General features: G+C 41.3%; 1 protein-coding gene across 5 annotated transcripts in view; it reads right to left on the bottom strand.

Annotated features, from left to right (window-relative positions):
* The window catches only part of CCDC148 (coiled-coil domain containing 148), a 161,405-nt gene that overhangs the window by 71,138 nt on the left and 68,450 nt on the right, over positions 1–21,817 (bottom strand). For 4 of the 5 annotated variants that reach the window (XM_019480300.2, XM_019480304.2, XM_019480306.2 and 1 more), the window contains one exon: positions 20,567–20,773. The exons of the other annotated variant lie outside the window; for it this stretch is intronic. In XM_019480300.2, coding sequence (XP_019335845.1) covers positions 20,567–20,773 — 207 coding nt within the window. The remainder of the gene's footprint in view (positions 1–20,566; positions 20,774–21,817) is intronic. 5 annotated transcript variants of the gene reach the window in all.

Here is a 21,817-nt window from a genome sequence, read left to right as displayed (position 1 = left end):
CCTAGCAAAAGCAAATTACATCTGTGTTTACATTGCAAACTGTGGTTTATTGCATGTTAGTATAGCACATGACCCAGTAGTATCCCAGGCCTATCTTGGAACCTCCAACTATTGCTGCAAGAGAAACAACAAAAAAGTGCACAGGCAGTGAAGTGGAGAAAAGCACATCTCCATTCTTTTGAATGTTTTGTTGTTTAAAAGCAGTCTTGATTTGCAATTTCCAGGCTTTCTACAATATGCTTTTTGAGAACAATGTATTCTCATTCTTTATTTTCCTCTTCCTAAAGTAACATTGTGGGATTTGGAGGGTGGAAAAAAACCTGAACGAAATTTATTAATTGCTAAAGAGACTAAATTTAGACTACAGAAGAATACTGGAAAAATTAATGTGGTCTTGATCACATTTCTTCCTAATTGTACAAAAGCAGACGATGGACTTCACTGAGTAAACATTAAATGTTCTGTTTAAATATTAAGCAATCCTGATTGTTAAACTAATATTAAAACATGCTGAAAACTGGCACTTCTACTGCCTGTTTCACAAATGAGCTCACACTTTAACAGCATGACCATTGCCAACAGTAAGCTCTGAAAGTAAAGTTTTTAATTACAACTGGCATTTCAGATACATTTCACAGTTTATACATAGAGAAAGGAGTTTTTGCCAAGTGAATTATTAAATCACTGAGCTGAACAGAATGGGTACATATTTATTTTCAGTTTATTATTTCAATATTGCAACAAATGTAAAATACACTGCAACTAATTAAAGTAATAAATTATATAATTCCCTCCCAAGCATGAACAATAATAATATATTTTACTATGTACTTAATGCAATAGAAATATTTTAATAAAACAATTCTGAGGGACTGCTTTTGCATATATCCTGTTAAACCACAATTCTAATATTATAGCATGTTTGGTCTTTTCTCTAACCCAGGAGACACAAGCATCAACCACTCCACCTCAAGATAAAGTGTATTTCAATGTAAAGGCTTACCTATTGCCCTCTACCTGCACCTGCTGTCCTCATAGTTACCCATTCTGGGTGCCTGAATGCCACCTGAGGCTGTTCCTACAGCTATTGGAACCCATAATTTTACCCACAAAAAAGAAAAAAAAAAGTAGAGAGGTAGAGTAAGTTTGGGTTCTGGAAAGGAAGCCCAGGAAGCAGCACTTAAAACTACTCAAATTTCTGGAAGCCAGTCATGGTCAATCCCACTCAATTTATTAGCTCTTCTCTTTTCATATCTTCCTACCTGACTCCCCTTTCTTAGGGCCAGATTTTTCCCCAGCCCGGTACCAGGACCTTCATCTTCTATGCTGTGACCTCATTCTCTCTCCCCCTTCTCTCACTAAATGTGAGTAGAAGCATAAAATCTGATTAATTGATAAATCTGAGGGTTCCTCTTAATTTCTACAGAAACCAGCCCTATAGCATAGAGGGATTAGCTCCCTTGATTGTCAATTTAGTAGAATATCAGCCTTAAATTTTTGGATCAATTTTTTTTGGATCAGGGATTCAGCCTCAGAGTAGACTTCCATCCCACATAAATGAAGGGAGCATTTTGGAGCCAGCAAACTGAGAACTTCTGAAGTAGATACTTAAGCAAAATGCAAGTAAAAGGTGATAAAGAAAAGTTATTAAGGTTTATGGACTACATGATGTGTAGGATTCCACCAAGAGGTCTTCAGTGAGAATATTCTTCTTAGTTCATTTCCTGCTGGACACATATAATCAATAGAGATGATTTAGTAGATTTGGCACAGGTTTTAATTCTTTCAAACAAGAGGAAGTCTTTACTTCTCCCCTACTATAGGACAGGCCAAAGACTGAAGTCAAACTGAGATCACTAAGATTAACATGGGAAACTCATAAAAGGGTGACTTTCATTGCCAGCAGTGTAGCCTCTTCACTTGCAATAAAGTTGAGCAATAAATACTTCAAAACAAAGTAGTGCATGCTGATCTATATCTTTTGCCTCACTGCCTCCCTCCAGTTCAAGGAAGAGAAAAGAAAAATTTGCAAGAAAGACAGGAAGGAAATGGAGAAAAGGAAATGGAGAGGAAAATACCAAATTAAAGATCTAGTCTCATTTTAATGTGGAGGGATTTATGCAGATAATTTCCACTGAGGTTAATAGAAGTTATGCATATAAATTCCTATTTTAATAACGGGAGAATAAATCATAGAATCATAGAAAATTAGAGTTGGAACAGACCTCGGGTGGTCATCTAGTCCAACTCAAAACACATACCCAATTCTCTCCCTTTCTGTCTCACTGAATATGCTTAGCCTCAAACATAGAATAGGATGCTATGAGAGACAATTTTGCAAAACTGCTTAACAGCAAACCTTTGTTAAAAACAAGTATTTAATCATATAAAATTATTTATTTCATAATAGGTATTTGGCATTTCATATGTAAAGCAGTACCTTTTAAAAATAAGTAAATGAAATGTGTAATCTTTCTCCTTTACCTTGATTTCATAATCATATTTCTTTCCTATTTTTAAGAGCGAAATCCTAAATGACACATATGTTGCCTTATAAGTGGATTGTCTTGCTGGAAGGGGAGATAACAAATACAAATGCTAAAAAAATAGTGTGTAATTTAATTAACCTAATTACCCTACATCAAATTATTAAATTAGATAATATTATTCTTGGGCAGAAGACAAGAAACCCCAATCTATGCATGTACTTTCCATTTGAGATACTGTGTGAAAAATCAAGGAACCAACTAACTAAACGTAAGTTATAACAGGGAACAAGTTCAAATGAAATATGAAGGACAGTTCCTTGAACTCTGAAGAATTAATAAGGGGAATAAAAGTGAATTTTTAATAGTCAGTGTTGGTTATATAACAATGCTGTCTACAAACAATACCATTTTTCCTCACCTGCTCATATCTATAAACTTCTTACGGAGTGACACTGAGGCTTACGGTCTGGCATAAATGTACCATGCTAAATTACAGCATGGATATTTGGTTTGTTTCTTTCTTTTTAAGCCTGACCTTCACTGGTAAGATTTTACAGGAAGCTTCCATCACTACTAATTCTGGTCAGAACCTGGTCTTCAGATCTCCCAGTATTAGCCTTGTGCAGATGAGTCACTGCCTCCTGCCAGGAGATTAAGTACCATGTTGACTAGACATGCTGTCAGCAGTACTGTATGACACAATGCTTTAAATACTGGTGGCCCACTGACAGTACTAAGGCAGGGTATATATGCACCTTTATAGACTAACTGGAGTTAAACATATGGAGCTCAAGCTTCCTTGAACTAAAGTTTACTTCATTAGATGCTCTGAATTAAATGCAAAAAGCAGAGTATAAGAAATAGAGAGAAATTATAATACAAAAGACAAGGGAAGGTGGAGAGGGAGAGAGAGAGAGAGAGATAGGGGGAAGAGGGATGCACTAGGAGTATAAAGCAAGTGAGCAATAAACCCACAGGAACAAAAGGGGTCACAAAACCTAATCCAAGTAATGAGATAAGAAACAATAGTCCCCGTTTAAACCATATTTAACTGAGTGTGTGGATAATTTCATGTTCCAGCTTCTCATTCAAATTTTACAATATTTTTCCCTGAGAACAGCAATCCTGAGGTCAGCAATGGAGTGCCTGGGGAAGTTGAAGTGTGCTGCCACAGGCTTTTGTGGCTTTCAGCAGCTGTCAGATCAGCATTTGTTCATTCTTACATGCAGAGATTGCCCTGTCTGTCTAATATAGACAGAAGATGAGCATTATAGGCAGGTGATGGTGTATATGATATTGGAGGAGTTGTAGGTACATGAACCTTGAATGTTGAACTTCTCATTATTAGGTCCAGTGACGATGTGGTCTGTATTGACATGTGGACACAGCAGGCTTTTGAGTCCATTGCAGGGCCTGGGATCTCAGTGAGGACAGTCTGTTCATTAGTCTGTTGTTTGAAAGATGTCATTTGAGGTTGGGGTACAATCTGTAAGCCAGGACAGGTTTGTCCCCTAAGATTACTTGAGACAGTCAGCCTTTTCCAGGAGGGGCTGGAGGTCATTAATGATGTGTCTTAGGTGTTCAAGCTGGGAGCTGTAGGTGACAACTAGAGGGATTCTGTTGTCCTTGTCCAGGGGTTGGTATTGTATGGTATTGTAGAACAAGGTCTGAGTCTGGTTTCCTTGGTCTGAGTAGCTACAGTTTGCGGATTGTTGTAAATGTTACAATATCTGCTCTAGATCCTTAAGGTATTCATCCCAGTTAGTGGGATCACAGCAGATCTGGTTTTAATGTAGAACTTGGCTGCAGACATTGGATCTAGTTGCATGCTTCGGATGAAAGCTGGTGGCGTAAAGGTGGCTGTGGCGGTCAGTAAGTTTCCAAAACAACATGATGGCAATGTGGCCACTGAAAACCTTCACTGCAGTGTCTAGGAAATGAATCTGCTGTATGAAGTATTCCAGAATTAGTTTGAATGGAGGGTGCAGGCTGTTAATGTCTTGGTGAATTTTCTATAGAGATTCCTTCTCATTTGTCTGTATTATGGGGATGTCATTGATGTACCCAAGATAAACCAGGGGGATAAGAGGGCAGCTGCAGAGGACTTCAAGGTTTGTCATAAATATGTTGGCATACTAGAGGACCGTGTGTGTGCCCATGGCAGCCATTCATTTGTAGGTATAGGAAGTCCTCAAACATAAAACAGTTGCACATGAAGACAAATCAGGAGAGTTTAATGGAAACAGAAGCAGTTTTCTTGTCAGGGATAATATTCTTTATAGTTTATAATCTGTCCATATTTGTTGGCTAAGAAATGGTATTTAAAGGCCTGTTTTTTAGGAATTGGCTTATAGGTATATATATATATGTATTATAAGGGGTCAAGATGGGCAGCAGGGGTTAAATGGATTTCTAAAAAGCTTGGGAAATGCACACACAGGTTCTCATGGCCCTCAAAGCAGATGAGCTGTCTAACACAACAAAGCCAACGGATGGATACAGCCTCAGAATTAAGGGGGGCATGCCATAACACGAGATCACAGCCTTCAAGGCAGACAAGCTGTCTAACACAACAAGGACACACAGCCTGGGAACCAAAGAAGTATATACCATACTGTCCCATAACACAAGATAAGTGACACCAGCAACAAGGCCTCAGAGAGCAGGGGGACCTATGTCCTGGTTTTGGGGGAACAGACCAAATTAGGAGAAGGCCAGGAAGGCTACGTGGACATGTGACCACAGAGAGACAGCCAACCAGAGATAGCCACAGATGAAGAGTCATCAGGAGTCATCGAGGGGAAAGGAGAATACAAAATCAGATTTAAGATTAACAAAGGGTCCCTCCCTTTGTCCCATCCCTCCTCACTGTCCTCCTCCACCTCCTCCTTGAGAGGGGTTCCCATCCTGATACCTGTCCCCTGGGAAGGGTCCCTGAGTCCACCATGGACCAAGGGCATACCAGCAGCCTGTCTCATGCACCCCACTGGAAGGGGGGCTGTGGGGCTCGGCATCCCACCTCCAGACTGCTGACACCTAAGAGACAGCCTTAGAGTTGAGCCTGCATCCTGACCAGATGTACTTTGACTCTGACAGCCCGAGGATTGGTAGATATAAAATTGTTTTTATTATTGCTTTTTTGTTATCACTGTGTATCAATAAACTTGCCTATTATCAACTGGCAGGTGTTGTGGTTGGTCTGAGGGTTGTGTCTGCCTGGAACAAAGGTATAAGGGCTGGGTCCAAATCCAGTGTCAACACATATGAGGGATGTTGGTGTACACAATGTGATATCCATGGTAGCTAATATGGCATTTGCTGGAATCTCATTAATGAAGCACAGTTTATTTTAAAAAACCTGTGATATCTTTCCAATAGCTGGCAGCTCCAGTGGCATATTGGAACAGGATAGTCAACATAGCCAGAAATTCCCTCAGGAATGGCATCAAGTCCAGAAACAACGGGGCATCCTGGGTTGCCAGGTTTGTGACTCTTGGGTAATAAGTAAAAGTTGCCTGGCCTAGGTTCCAAGATGGTAGAAGCAGTAATCCTTTCCTGTGTTCTCAAGGGTATCTTCTTTATTTAGTTGCTTCTGGTATTGTGTTGTGGGGTCCTCTGTCAGGAGTTCCTAAGTCTCTGTGTTGGAAAGTTGCCTCCTGTATATACACTGTTTTGTCCATGACAACAGTGGCACCCCTGTTACATTAACATTATTGTCAATTGAAAAATGTTAAAAGCTCATATATTAGATCCCCAAAATCCATGAGATTGGTTTAAGAATCATGATTTTTTTTAGAAAATAAACTTTAGGCTCTTTAATCTGCTGTCCAATTTTTGAAGCTTTCAAGAGGCAACCCACTTCCTCTAATTGTTTTACACTCATTTCAGGTTCAAAATGCAGTTTCAAATTTCAAACATTCACAAACACAAGCCTCTCTGCTCAGAGGGGATTCTACTCTCTAATTCATGAGATGAATAAGATGCTTTTTAATTCCTCAGTTGCCCCAGTTATTTTTTGACTTGCTCAAACTTGCTCAACCTCTTACATCACTCCCCTAGTTGCCTGACTCCCAAACATTCAGCTGCTCCCAGATTTCCCCTCAATCTCTTTCTCACACACTCCACCTGCACCACTCTCATTCCTCTCTCCCCGTTCAGTTTTTCCAGTTTGACATACTTCTGTATCTCCATGGTTCTCTCATATACCTTACATTTTCTCTGAGGGTAACCTCAGTAGCATTACGTAAAGTTTGTCAAGAAGAAGGGCAAAGTGTCACAAGTTAGAAGATCAAAAGGAAGTTTAAAAATATTAATATCCTTATACTTATGATAAAAAATCACAAGAATTGAAAATTTGCTGTCTATGCCAGTGTTCATAACTTGAATACACTGGTGGATAAGAACCAAGTATAGCAATAGTAGAAACTGTTTTTGCAAATCTCCCCAATTTAAGCACACTTTAAGATATAAAAATGTTGCTTTTTCAGAGTATAAGGAGATCATTTCATCTTCAAAATCTTAATTTAACTCAATTCAATTTTCCTGTCTTAAAAGAAAATTACTCATTTTAGAATCATGCATCAATAAATAGCTTTTTAGAAAAAGTACTTTTTAGATTAAAGAACTGTATTTCTGAGCAAAACTTCAGAATCAATGTTTGCAGGAACTGTACCATCACATTTGATTTACATTTTCTACACAACAACCTTTATTTGACATTAGTAAATAGATATTTTCTATCAATAATATGCCATTCTAAGATAGGCTTATTGTTTTAACAGCTATAAAACTACTGTAAGAGTTGGCATGTTAACAAAGATGATCCGAGCAGGATGCAGGGACCAGGGCAAATCAGCCTATGCGGGGCCCTGCCCCCGGACACAAAGAAGCTGGCGGCAAATTCAGGGAGGGGGGGGCTGCCGAGCGGCCAGACATAAAGCCAGCAGCAGCACAGTCACTGAACCATTCGCCTGGCTCTGCGGGGTCCCCCAAAGTGTGGGGCCTGGGGTGGTCACCCTGATTCATGCCCCCCACCCCAGGGATGGCCCTGCATGTTAAAACTGGCAGAAGTAAAAGCATGGTTATGTTCAGGAAAGCAGGTATATAAAATTGCACCTTTCTTGCTACAAAGAGTACAGTAACATCTGTTTACTTTAGCAACAACTCTAGCATGCTTTATTATTTTTACTCTTAGCAGCACAAAGCAAAAGTATCTATGGATCTGGGTTCCATTTTTGCTTAAGCATCATTGACAAACTGGTTAGTCACCCTCCAGTTTCAGGTCATTCTGTGCCATTTTCATTTATCCAAACATACTTTACTGACAATAACAGTTAGAAAGAAAGACTCACAGCCATCTATTAACTGCATCCATTAACTTAGGGTCCAGATCAGCCAGAGGGAAGATCCCTACCTAAACTAGGATGCCTGACAGCAACATAGAGTTCAGCCCATTTACTTTTGAACAACTTAATGCTGGTGCCTACCTTTTGTCCAACTAAAGCACTCAAAGAAGTGAGAGAACAGCATTCTAGACCCTCCTTATCTTGAAGCATTCCAACCCACTTCCCAGGAAACTAGGCTGAACCTCAGGCTATATAAGAAGAGGCTGGGCTGCAGCACCTTCCAGCCTCCCTGTTGAAGCTGGGGCACTGGGCAGCCAGAATGGTAACAGGCATGAGGAAGAAGGATAGTAAAAAAAGAATCATAACTCTATAGCCCAGTAAAGGAGGTCCATAGAGTCCCTGGTTTCCAACACCTGCTTCAAGAGTGTTTATGCCTTTTTTATTTGAGACTAAATAAAAACCACATAACCCTGTAACTGGACAGGACTGGAGCCCAGGACTCTTCACTCCCAAAAGGGTGTCATTCCCACTTGGCTACAGGAGTCTCCCTCTGGCTTGATCTTCTTGCACTCTTGGCTGCATGATGATCTAGCTTCAGCAAGATGGGTAGAGGTTACTTCCATCCATCTTATTCTATAGCATCATGGCTAGAAGTGAAGGGTGGGTGGGATATGGGTTTTGAACCCCCCAGCTCAGAAAAGCCAAACCTGGGCATCGCACTTCCTGGGAAAATGCTCTAAACACTAGAAAATTATGCAAAGAAATGGGCACCATTGTTTACCTTGACCACCAAACAGCTTTGGTGAAAGTCATGCATCAAGCAGCCAATCAGGATAATTTCTGCACCTGAAGAGTAATCAAAGCTGAGATGTTGGGGGAGTTTTTCAAGCCAGAAGAGAGGTGCTTACTGAATCTAGATTTGTACATATTTTTGTGTTTTCTGGAGCAGGGTTAATCTCTATTATGTTTTGTGAATTAAGCACCTAAATTCCTCCTAAGCCCTGTTTAGGTATCTGCAAAGGTGATCTGGATCTGGCCCATGGTGTTCACCTGTCAATTCACCAGTCAATTACAGTACTACAGGAAAAGTAGTACTCCAGGACTTTACAGGGGTGACATCAGGATCAATACTTTAAAGACTGTGAGGTAGTCAAATACTATAGTAATGACGACCACATAACTAAAATTATGACTACCTATATGTGTGGATCACAGTAGTTATGAAGATCATATGGTTCATATAAATATTTATTACTAATGATATACAAACAGTGAGAGGAGACAAGGAACGTAGCTTGTTTTCTTGATCCAACAACAAACTTTATCTGGAGGTTATGGGGAAGCAAAAAAATATGAAGCCTACAACAATATGTCCCTAAGCACTCCTAAAGGATGAAGGCACACTGTGCTGAAAGAATGATTTCTGTTTACTTATGCTGTGATGGTATGAAGTCCTGTTTGTCATGCGTCACCTTTATGAGGAGACTGAAGCACTTTTCCAAACGCTCTCTTCACTTGGCTACCTCAGGAACATTTAACAAATTATGACAGGTGAGGTCATTTATACAACCAACAGTGTGTTAAAAGATAAAAGTTCCTTGCCCCATTAATGCACGTCTAAACCTGATGGAGGAGTGCTTCTTTCATCTTGTGTATTTTCCAATAGCACACCTGCATTCAAACCAAGTTTACAGCAGGGTTACTGTAACAAATCAGGTAGGTGGCCCAGCTAGTCTCTGATTGTGATCAGTACTGGATGGTTCAAAGAGGCACAGCAGAATGGTAGAATATAAATAATCATAGAATAATCTGCTCGTAGGTCAAATTTCTTTCCAACTCCTGCAGTTAGACTGCAGTTGATTTATGCCATGAAGCATGAAAGTCTACATTTTTCATACTTCTGTTCAATTAATTTAACACATTATGTTCTTGTTATCCATAAAATACCTTCTAAAACTATTTATCCAATAGGGAGGAGTAAAACAAACAAACAAAAAAATAAAACCATTTAAGTTTAATTGCATCCAGGCCCAGACTGTAAAATTAAGTCACCCAGGTTAAGGACTGACAGCTATACAGGTTACAAACTAATGCAGGAGAGACTGAGTTGCTTGGAGCTGAAAGCTTATCAGAGCATCTTGGCTCAAGACTGCACGAAAGCTGACATGCTCACATGATTTGTCCTTGTGTTTTCTCCCTTTTCAGCCAGTTTCAGTCAAACAGTTATTTTTTTCTTGACAATAGGAATGTCAACGTTTTATTAACCTGTTGAGACTTTATGTGGGTTTATTTCAAATATTCACACATCCCTTTAAACTGCATCTCCATTTACCACCTCTTTGATTAAACTTCTCAGTCCTTTGCATACAATCTCTTACATTTCTTTCTGCAATTACTGTATATGAACAGTTATTTTGATCCTTTACTACTTCTGATAAGCATGTCCCCTTTCTGCCGTGGTTTAGGTAAATACATTCTCTTTAGGAATAGATTTTTTAATGTAAATTTATTATTTCCCTTGCCAAAGGTAGTTGTCACCAAATTTTACAATTTTCTTTCAAAGTAAAACTGCACCTCAGTTTTTATGAACTTGTTTAAAATGGGTGCATGCAAGTGTTCAAATGAACCTAAGTTGTGCAGCTTAATTTGAACAGCCTAAGTCCCTACTGATAGAGCACTATGCAAGTATTTGGCATCTGGGGAAGAAGGCATGCAAACAGCCTACACTGGTGACAGCCCACAGACAGGCCCCTTGGCACACATCCCAGCATGTCCTGCAGGCTTCCTGAGTTGTCAAAGATTGCCAAGCATAGTTGAGTATGCAGGACAATTGTCACCACAAAACACCCCATCGCCCCCAGGAACTCTCCAATCACAGTGACCTCCCACTGCTACCCTGCCCAGAGATTCCAGAAGAGACACAGAGTAGGTCCCCTCTCTTGTTAATTGCAAATGTGTCCATTTCTCTGCACAGACCCAGACACAGATCCCTACACCTCACAAGCAAGCCCACAGACTCAGGAGCTATGGCATGTTCTTCTTGTCACCTTGAGTAACTCTCACCAGAGGCTGTAGGACATTACACATTTCTATCTGCAGATGAACTGGCACATGTGCCTTTCTACCTAGAACCCAGGAGCCTAGTATCCCACATAGGGCCATTTACTGGACCCTACAGACACCAAAAGTCCCAGAATCAACCAACTACTGCCACCTGACTGACAAAGATGAGATCCTCCTGAACACCATAGACTGGGAGGTGCTATAGAAGTGCCTCCAGACAGTTGAGCAGTAGTTCAGAGCCTACAAAACCAACAGAAACTGGTGGAAGATGATCATCCTGGGTACTTTGAACAACATGCAGTGGCTGCAGAACTTCCATATGTGCCAGCTCACCTTCACAAATGTTGTCACTGAGCTAGCCTACCCACATTGAGCAGCAGGATATCAGTATAAGAAGTGAGTTACCATGGCCATCTGGAAGCTCAACTCTGACAGCCTCCACTCCACTGCCAACCGGCTTGATGCAAGTAGGTCCACAGCCCACAGCTGAAGCAGCACTCCGGAAGATGTGCAGAATCATCCTAAACCTTGGCAAACCACTTCATTCGCCTCATCAACCCATGGGAGGTCATCATTGCCTTCCACCATATGGATTTCCCCAACTGTGTGGGTGCCATCAATGGTTCATGGTTTTGGTGAAATGACCAAATGAGGAGGCTGGAAATCCACAAATTAAGATACCAGTAAATGACCAAATTAAGATGTATGCATGTGATGGGTTTGGGAAACAAAGAATTATGGTGACAAAACAGAACATGGACAGTATGATGATCACAAGGAGACCAATCAGTGATGCCCAGAAACAAAGTGTCATCAGAAAAGAAAGAATACAAAAGGAGGGATTTCAGGGCAGCAAAAGGTCCCCAAGGGGGGAATCCCAAGGCCACCATGGGCACAGGGTACACCACTGGCCCATCTCACCCACCCCATTGAAGGTGGGGTAACCTCCACCCTTGACTTCAAGGCTGCTGACTTCTAACATTCAAGCAAAAACCACAGGTTAGCATTCACATACTGGCCAAGAGTTCAAGAGTTACTGTTCTCTGTGACAGCCTTAGGACTGGTAGATAAGTAGAACCAGGAAGGGTATTATTTTGTTTGCTTTGCCTGCATTACTCTTATCTGCTTTCACTGTGTATCAATAAAATTTGTCTATTGTCAAGTGGAAAAAGTCATGGTCAGTTACAGGGTTTGGGTCTGCCCAGAACAAGGTATCTGGGTCATAAATCCAGTGCCAACAGTTTTTATCCATTTGGTTTTGGCCCTGTATTGTGTCAAGTCCCACCTGTGAACCCATGCTCTCATCTTTGTCATGGTGTGCACTGTGAAGCAGCTCCTGGGTCTCCTCCTTGCCCTACATGGTAATGAGATCCATCACTTCCTTGATGGCCCAGTTCTGTCCTTAGCTGTAAGCAGTGGAGGAAAACAGGCCAGGCTCTACCATTGCATTGCATGGTGCTTCTGGGGTCTGAGTATCTGTGGGTAAGTCCAGATGTCACAGGGTAGGTCCAGATGTAACCAGGTAGTTGAAGATCTGCTAAAGCACGCAGCTGTATGTCTTGGTACATGGCTCTCTCAGACTGGGTCCAGGGCTGGTCAGATATGTCCTCCACTGGTCTGATGTTTCAACCCCCTCCCCCCCCCCCCCCCACAAACGCCCAAATCTCTTCAGTGGCATCCACCTGGTAGCACCTACTTGGCTGGTCATGGCTTCTCAAGCCCCAAACTCTACCTGCTACCCCCTGGGAAGTGTTTTAATTAGAGCGGTTCCCAAAGAGCTCATTTGACAAGCTTTAGTTAAAGCATCCCAGCAACCATTTTTAAACCCACAGAGGTTTATACACATGATGCTGTGGCAATGCTAGAGCATTCTAATTACAATGTGGAACAGACTCGATGAATCAAGCCTGCTCCAACACATTCTAATTAGAACATGTTGAAGAACATGTATAGGTACTGTCAGTGTCTAACCCTATTTTGTGATGAGTAAAAGTTTGAGAAATATAAAGGATTGCTTCGGCTTTCACCCTAAGTTCTTATATAGATTTTAGTCAAGCACTTTATAAGAATACCAATTTACTACTATTTTCTCATCCTTTCTTTTAATCATTTTGTTACTGAAGCCCATTGCATTTTTACTGTGACTGCTTTAAGTATTTTTCTGATCCTATCCACAAGCCATTCCCATGATACTACAAAGGGTATAGACCAGGGGAGGGCAATTATTTTGGGCGGAGGGCCACTTACTGAGTTTTGGCAAGCCATCGAGGGCTGCATGACAGGCAGCCAGGGCAGATAAATATTAATTTTCTAAATTTTTTAGGGGCCCCACGGGATGGATAGAATGGCTGGGTGTGCTGCATTCAGCCCATGGGATGCATTTTGCCCACCCCTGGTATAGACCAATGCAATGATTTGAATCAATATCAAAGAATATGTTAAAAGATGCTATGATGTAATTATTTCATCTTCATCATTCTGTAACAATACAAGGGTGGCAGACCCACTTGCAACTTTAATCCTGTTTATTTCAGGGTCAAAGCTAGGGCAATTTAGTTCAGGTGTCACTATGGAAACATGCTGATGTAACAGTTGCATTATAACAGCTGATGTGTGCTCCTAAGTGGCAGCTCCCACTCCCATTTTAAAGAGGTCAAAAGGTATCTTTTGTCTATACCCTGAGACATTCCTACAAGACCTGAAACTCTAGTATTGGCTCAGGTGTCATAGGCCTAGACAGAAATACGCACAGGTTCTCCAGGCTCCCTCCATCTGCTAGATCAGTGGCTGTCAACCAGGTTGTCAACCTAGGGGTACTTAAAAGGGTCATAGAAGGCATGCAGGGGAGTGCAGGCGTGCAGCCCAGCACAGCATGCAGGCAGCCAGGCCACAACCTGGCCACGTGGAGAGCAGCCGGGTCTAGAGGGTAAGTTTGTTGTGGGGGGAGGGAGTGGGGGAGGGGGAGGGGCTGCCCAGCCAGGGCAAGGCATGGACTGAGTTGTGGCGGGGGGGGGGTGTGGCTCCCACAGCTGGGAGGGCATGGGGAATGTGTGCTCCAGATCTGTGTGCAGGGTGGGCTAGGGCCGGGGCTGTGTTGGGCTCTTCCCAGTCGAGGGGGCTGGGCCAGGCGGCTCTCTGGGTGGGCGGCAACAGCGCTGGGAGGGGGGTTGGAGGGGGATACAGTGAATTTTGGGGTAGCTGCAGTAGGCCCAGTGGCAAGGGACGGAGTGGGGCTAGGGCTGGAGCAGGGGCAGGCACTGCCCAGCTGGGGCGAAGCGCAGGACAGGAGCCGCTAGTGGCTCATCCAGGGCACACGGGGAGGGGGGGGTGGCAGTTCATGCTGCTGCATGCACCCCAGGAGGGCATGGTGGAGTGCGTGCCCCCAGATCTGCACGAGGGCATGGCAGGCTGGGGCCACTGCAGGCTGGGGCTGGGGCAGTGCTGGGCTGTTCCTGGTGGGGGTGTTGGGCTAGGCTGCACTGGAAACAGGGGTTTGAGGAGGGTCTGTGGCTAATTTTGGGATGGCTGCAGCACACCCCCCATAACCCTCCTCCCAACACTGCTGCCGCCCACCCCGGCCCATTCCCCCCTGCCGAGAACAGCCCAACATAGATCCTGCCCATGCACCAGGAGCTGCTCCGCTCTGGCTCACTCTGCTGCTGTTCCAGCTCACATGTAGATGCTATGCCTGGCAACAGCTTACTCCAACTTGAACTGCACCAGTTTACTGCATTGCATTAATTTAATGTGAAGATGTACCCATCGATTAGAAAACATTTGTCATTATATACAGTGTTACAAAAATTATTTATGAAACGTACAATATCTCATGTGTAAATCTGTTTCTCCCGAATTAGCACATCCCTGAACTGAGTCCTTGGCCACACATTACTTTTGTAGCTATACACTCCTGTAGAGCACTACAAAAAGCAAGTGTCCACACGTTCAGGCTGTCTGTAGCACTACAAAGATGGTGGATCTGCACAAAACGCTTTCCTGTTTCAAACAGGAACATCTCTCAAGTGCTGCTTCTTGTGCCATAGAGACCCCCAGCCTCCTTAAGTGTTCCGCTCTTCCTCCCATCCTCCAAGGGAAGGGAAGGGAGGGTGGCTAGCTCCATGACCACAGCTGAGAAGCAGGGTAGCTTGCTCCTGTGACCTTTAGAGCTGCTGCTGTCCCACCCTGACAAACACCTGATCAGCAGCCTATCAGCCATTTGGTGGAGAAGGCAGCAGCAGCTCAGTAACAGTCAGTGCTTCAGCAGCTGTTGAAACAGCTTCTGACTTCCTGCAAAGGCAGCACCCCACCAAGCAGAAGGGAGAAACTGGCTGAGACAGCGAACACTGACAATCTGTTCCCTTCTCCAGCACGGAAGAGCACAGGCTGTCAGTGGTCCAGCTTACCAACAGACTTCCTTGAGGGAAGGGATAAGGAAAGGAGCAACCCCCTATTGCCCACTGACTGGAGAGCATGCCTTTGAGTCAGATTTGTACCAATCCAGCTAGGGAGCTGTGCAGGTGTGTACACCCCCATAAAACTTCATTTTTGTAGCACTACAAGTGCCTCATTACCTTATAGCCCTATAGGTGAACATGTGTCCAAGAGACAAAAAATTTAAACTACTTGGCCAAGGTGCCAGGCCTCTTCCCCCAGTGTACATAAACCCCTTTGGGACTTCTCATAGTCCACGGTCCATGAAAACTTTAGTTACCTAAGCAAACTTAACCAACTTTCTGTTTATTTACTTCTCCAAATACTGAATCTACAGCAGCCAGTATCTACTTTAAGGAGCATGCTGTCACTTCAATTAAGTTCTAAACAATTCAGTTCAGCTTTTGATTGAAAACAGGAACTTGTTTCCTCCAATTACACTGTTTATATTCTTTAGGAGTAGACATTTAAAAAAATGAGAAGGAGATTAGAGCATGATTTTTCTTAAACATCTCTCATGGTGATATGACTCCCTCAGCAAAAAAATTATCCAAATAGTAGATTCACATGTCCTTAAATGACATACTTGTTTCCTCCCTTCCTACTTACTAAGGAAGTAATTGAGAGTCTACTTCATTTTCTGTTGGTTCTTTTTTTAAAAAAAAAAAGATATTTACCACATTCCTCATTTTCAAGAACAGTTGCTGTTTAAGGATACACAGCATATCCTCATCAGTATCACCCATTTCACACTTTATTTCCTTTAGAACCCTCAGATGAATACCATATGGTCCCAGTGATTTATTTCACTTGAGTTTCTCAAGTTGCTCCATAATTCCTCCTTAGAGATTCTGATTTCTGTTAAGGCTGCACATTGATTTTCTGTGAGAAGTGCAGTTGGAATAAGAATTTCCAAATCATCCCCTAAAGTAAAAACTAATGCAAAAATTAATTTAACTTTTCTGCTGTTCACTTTTTAATTGTCCCATCACCTCTTGTCACTAGAGGCTTAGAGATAGAGTCTAGTTGCTTCTACAAGTTTAAACAGTATTTTAAAATCTATCTTGATGTCTTTAGTTTGCATGCTAGCTCTTTTCCCTTTCCTTTTTATTTCTGCATTGCATGATGATGACTATAGTACAAATCCCAATCTAATTATGTAGCTTGTGCACAGTTTTTGCACAGTGGCTCTTTTCAGCCAGTACTTGTGTATGCTACTCCCTGCTCACTTTTTGTCTCCATTTTTATTTTGATACCCCTGAACCTTGCATGTTTCTATTCAGAAAAGAATTAGACAAATCTTGTGAATGGATAGAGAACTGGGAGCCAAGAAATCTTGGTTTTGTTTCTTTTCTCCCACAGGTATATTATGCATACACGAGCAAGTTACTTATCTTTTCTATGACTCAGTTTCTCCATTTGTAAAAGTTGGGGGGGTTAAATTTTGCAAAGCATTATGTGATCTTCAGCTGACAGATGCTATGGAACTGTTCCCTCATGGATAGAATACTGGACTAGGACTTGGGAAACCTTGGCTCTATTCCCAATTTGATGCTTCCCTATCAGCCGAGTCATTTCACCTCCTATTACTCAATTTCTCCTTCTGTAAAAGTTGGAGGCACTGGCATTCCTTGTTAAATGCTTGAGATTGATAGATGAAGTGTGTATTAAATCACTATCCAGATTGCATATATGATTATTTAGTAAAATAAAGTATCCTTATATAACTTTGGGTACATAAGTTGTTTAGTCCTTCATCTTGCTGAACATATATGTCAAATACCAAGAAACACATTTCTCACTCAAAGGAAGACCATTTCTTAGAAATACAACACTAGCAAGGACAAAAGTTCTAAGTTAAAGTTTGAACTTTATAAGAAGAGTAAATGAGATGTGTTAAATAGCTTGCCTAAGTTCATACAGTAATGAAAGCCTTCAAATTCAAAGGCCCTGGATTACCCTGCTGCCCATAGTTAATTTCCACGTGAGTCATTCTATTTTTCTGTGCTTCAAATTTTCTGCCAATGAGAATTCATTCTATTTATATAGCAGTTTTTATCTATTGATCTTGTAACAAGCCTGAGTAGTCCCACTTTATGGATATCATAACTAAGCATTTAGATTTTACATGTTTTCTGAGAGACACTGGTCTTGTGAATGCAATGTAGGTCTTTTACATCAGAATGTGGGCTCTTTTCCTAGCTCTACCTGGAACTTGCTATGTGACCTTGGGAACAAACATATTGGCTTATTTCCCAAGGAAGTAATAGTTTTCATCAAGGTAAAGTTTGAAATTAAGGCCAACATTGGCTAAAGGTGGGTTTCCATCGCTGTGTTCATTCCACTATAAAAAAAAGTTCACTTACTGGATCTTTGCCAGTTCAAAGTAATTCAGAGGACTGAAGAATTAGTTCTATAGGTGCCTTCTCAAATATCCACAGTATCACATTTTTTCAGTTGTGAACTTCAGAAGTGTAGGCAAAAAACTCTGTAAAATTAACTGCATTTGTGTAAAATAAGCGATATCAAATGCTTCTAATTCTGTAAAATTCAAATAATGAAATCTGGGAACACATGATCAATTCATCTCAAGAGACAGTTATTCCTTCACCAAATTTTAACTGTCAACCCCTAACCTTTTCATCTGTAGAACAGTTCAAGTCACCATGATTTCATTCAACGATGAGAAAACTAAACCTTTTTCATTTCTTCATACTGGAAAAATAAGTTAAATTGGTTTGCTCAAATGTTCAACATACAAAAAGTCAACTTTGGCAGAAAATAACCCTTGAAAATATAAGCCAATAGATTTAAATTCTGAGTTACCGACAACAGGAGATTGTAACGTAAGCATTTATAAATGTTTAATGGGTTGCAACCAAAGTCACACTATAGTGACCAAGCAAGATTTTAATGTCCCCTTACATGTGGCCAATAGAGAGATTCTGGTATTTACATAATAACAGACTTCCTAAAGTTATTTATTATGGTAGACAAAATGATCTGCCCCATTTCTACAGGTGCAGTCAATGACAGTACAGCAGGTGTGAACAGGGAAACAAAGGGAGCTGACAGATGTGAGCTCCATGCTGTAACAGGAAGTGCCATGAGTTACAGTGATCCCTTATATGCAACAGACATTCGCTGTTGGGTCCGAGGGGTTGGGGGATTGAGCTCCAGTTTGGAGATGCTGCCTATCTGCAACTGTTCTCCCACAGCCCACTCCCCCTGCCACAGCTCCAGTGCTGTCTTCAGAATAAGGGGCAGGGGGAAGGAAACATAGGGAGCTTGGTCTGAGGTTTGCCCAGCCTGCACTGGAGGGTGGAATACTCGGGGGGGTGGGGGGAGGGGGCGGGCTCCAATCCACACAACCCCACCCTCCAGCTCAGGCTGGGCAAACCCCAGATGGAACTCCCTCCCCTTCCTTCTCTCCCTCCCATTATGAAGACAGCACTGGGAGTGGGGCTGAGCTACATCAGCCCAGCCCAGCCCTGCTCCTGGAATGCAGGAACACAAGTTAATGAAGGTGCTCCACTTTGAAGCACCATCATCTGAACCCTCATATAATGAGGATTCAGATTGTCATGCAATCAGGCACTTTTAAAGCACTCTGCAGTCATGTACTTCGATAAGGGGATGGCTGTAGAATGCTTCAGGGTCCCGAGCACACGACACACCATCACTTCTGTCTGTGGCCAAGAATACAGAATGTGACTTCTACTACATCAGTCCTACTTCACTGAGCTCCAGGAAAGTCACCCAGAAGCTGACCACTGGGTTTGGGATCTGTGCACTGAAAGAAGATATGGTTGGAAAACTCACTTAGATTTAAGTGTCACATTTCTAACTTCAGTCATACTCCTGTAAATGCAGAGTAACTGTTGAAGAATATGGCCCAAATTTGGGGATTTGTTTGTTTATTTAGCATCATCAATTTGAAAGAACCAAAACTAACTTTGGTTGACCAGTAAGAGTTCAACAGAGATGACAATAGTGAAGTGAGTATCCTATGTGTGCTTTCAAGTGTTAATTTCTCTGCCAATGGAAAAATTACAAAGCCCAGTTCAAACAAATTTTAACATGCCTTTTATAGATCTTTCATGCTCAGAAATGTGATTTTCCCCCTTAAAGTGCCTTAGGCATCAACATCATATCGCTTTCCTCTTCTTTGTGTTTAGCTCCTCCCTTTTCATTCTATTCTCTACAGAAAAGGAGTTTCCAACACTAAAACACCTTTCATAATGTTTGTGAAATACTAGTAAAAATTATCTATCTAAGAGAGAAGAGCTGTGGCTTCCATTTTTTTCTTCAAGTTCTAGAAGCTGGAACTTCTCATAAATAAACAAAAGAGGAAATACTTTAACAGAAACATTGTTCTTAAAATTCAGATTTTTCAAAATATGTGGATGAATTTATCTAAAAAGTTTCTGGATTTTTACATGAAAAAATCCATTTTTAACCAGCTTTTTCATTTTTTAATTTTTTTTTATACTTTAAGTAAAGAAGAAACTTATTCCAAACCCTAACTCAATTTAATGTTTTTCATCTACCCTTTGCCCATTTGTTCTCAACCAGGTTCTAACACTATGTATTTACTCCACTCTTAGCCCTTTATTAAAAGGATTGAATGCAGCTAGCCTTCTATCTTACCCATATCAAACACAACTCACATTGCTAACAAAGATAAACAGTTTAAAATAGTGGGGTTCAATATGAGTGGAAATATGACATAACTTTCACTTCCTTTCACGTTGTTATTCATGCATGCTTTTGATGGATCAGATTCAGAGCTGGTGAAAATCAGTATAGTTGCAATGACTCCAATGAAGCTGTACTGTTTTATGCCACTGAATGATAGCTTAAACCACCAAAATTAACAGAAAAAAGAAATTATAAAGCTGTTTCAGTGTACATGAGTGTCCCTATTGTCAGTAAGGATCAGAGCTATGAAAAGAAGGAACCGAAGTCACTTGCAGTTTAAACGTACACAAGTCAACGAGGTATAAACATACAGATCTTTGTCAAAAGATCATATGCTTCTTTGGTCACCTGTAGGCATTTTTCTTTTCTTATATTAAAAAAAATGGATTGCCCAGAAGGATTAAACCAAAATAGTAAAAATAAATAAATGTCTCAAGATACTGCATCTTATACAAGATTTTGCTGAAGTTAATTTTGAGCCTACCAAGTTACACCTAACAACAGATACACGTGTGGTAGTCTTGTAATTTGGCCTACCTTTCCTTTCAGATCAGCACAGATTTCCTGTTGCTTTCGTCTATTATTAGCCAACATCATTTCTGCCTCATGAGCAGCACAGGCTTCAGCAATAGTCATTACGGCCTTCAGTAAAAAGGCTTCTCTAGCCTGAGCCCAGTTTAACATCAAAGCTCTGTGTTGATTCCTAGTGAAATGATACCGGTCCAAAGCTTTTTCGTGAACAACCTAAAAAACAGATAAATTTCAGAAAGATTTAAAACCAGACAAATGAAAAGAAAATCATTCTGGACATTAGTGCATAATTTGCAAGTCACCATTGACATTAATGGTATTCCTATGGAATCAATAATGCAGGTCCTGAGTCTTCTGTTGGGTGCAGAACACCTCCATTCCTTGCACTTGAATGGCACCTAGATTTCTCCTAGTGTCTCTCTGTAGAACATAATGGTTTCATCTCCCAAGGACTAAAATGCTTCATTTTAAACCAAGTTATCTGGTTCAACATAAGGGTAACTGGGTAGTACTTAAAGGTCTGTATGTCCAATGGTCAGACTATGTAATCTAATGGCTCCTTTTAGGCTTAAACTGTACAACTCTGCAAGTTGGAAGTACTATTAAGTACTTTATATAAAATACTGAATAATTTGTAAAATCAGGGCCTTAATGGAAAATTCTGTTCTCTCACGGCTCCACTAAAGTCAATGATGCAGCACTGATGCAATACAGAATATGCTCAATTGTTTTTCCTAATGGAAAACAGAGGAATAAATTTGGATTCTCTGAATAAAGACTTAAAAAGGGATGGGAACCTAATATTGTCAAAGAAGACACCAACTTTGCTATTCCTCCTTCCTTTCAGCCACCTAATTCTCCCTTATCAATAAGGCTTGAGAATTCAAGGGAGTAAGATCAGGGCCGTATAATACAAACAGCCATGCTAAAATTAATAGGGATGCTTGTAAAAGAAGGTACAACTTGGGGTGAGGGAGGTTTGTAGAAGGAGACCTTCATATTGGGTTCAACAGAACATTTTTTGACAGGTACTTTATTTACTTGGATTTCAACTGACTCAGAGATATAGTAGGAAAGGGCCTATAGGAGGACAGACTGAAAGATAAAGAGGTCGGGAAGGGCTGGCAGCTTCTAAAGGGCATTGTATTAGAAGCTCAGCAAAAAGCTAATTTCAACATGATGGCAGCACAAGAAGAATGGCAAGAGACTGATGTATGTCGCTGCACAAGGAGGATTCTAGGATGCTTCAAAAGCAAA

The sequence above is a fragment of the Alligator mississippiensis genome, chromosome 4, assembly GCF_030867095.1.
Source record: "Alligator mississippiensis isolate rAllMis1 chromosome 4, rAllMis1, whole genome shotgun sequence".
NCBI classification, from domain to species: domain Eukaryota; kingdom Metazoa; phylum Chordata; order Crocodylia; family Alligatoridae; genus Alligator; species Alligator mississippiensis.
This window is presented reverse-complemented; position numbering and strand designations above follow the sequence as displayed.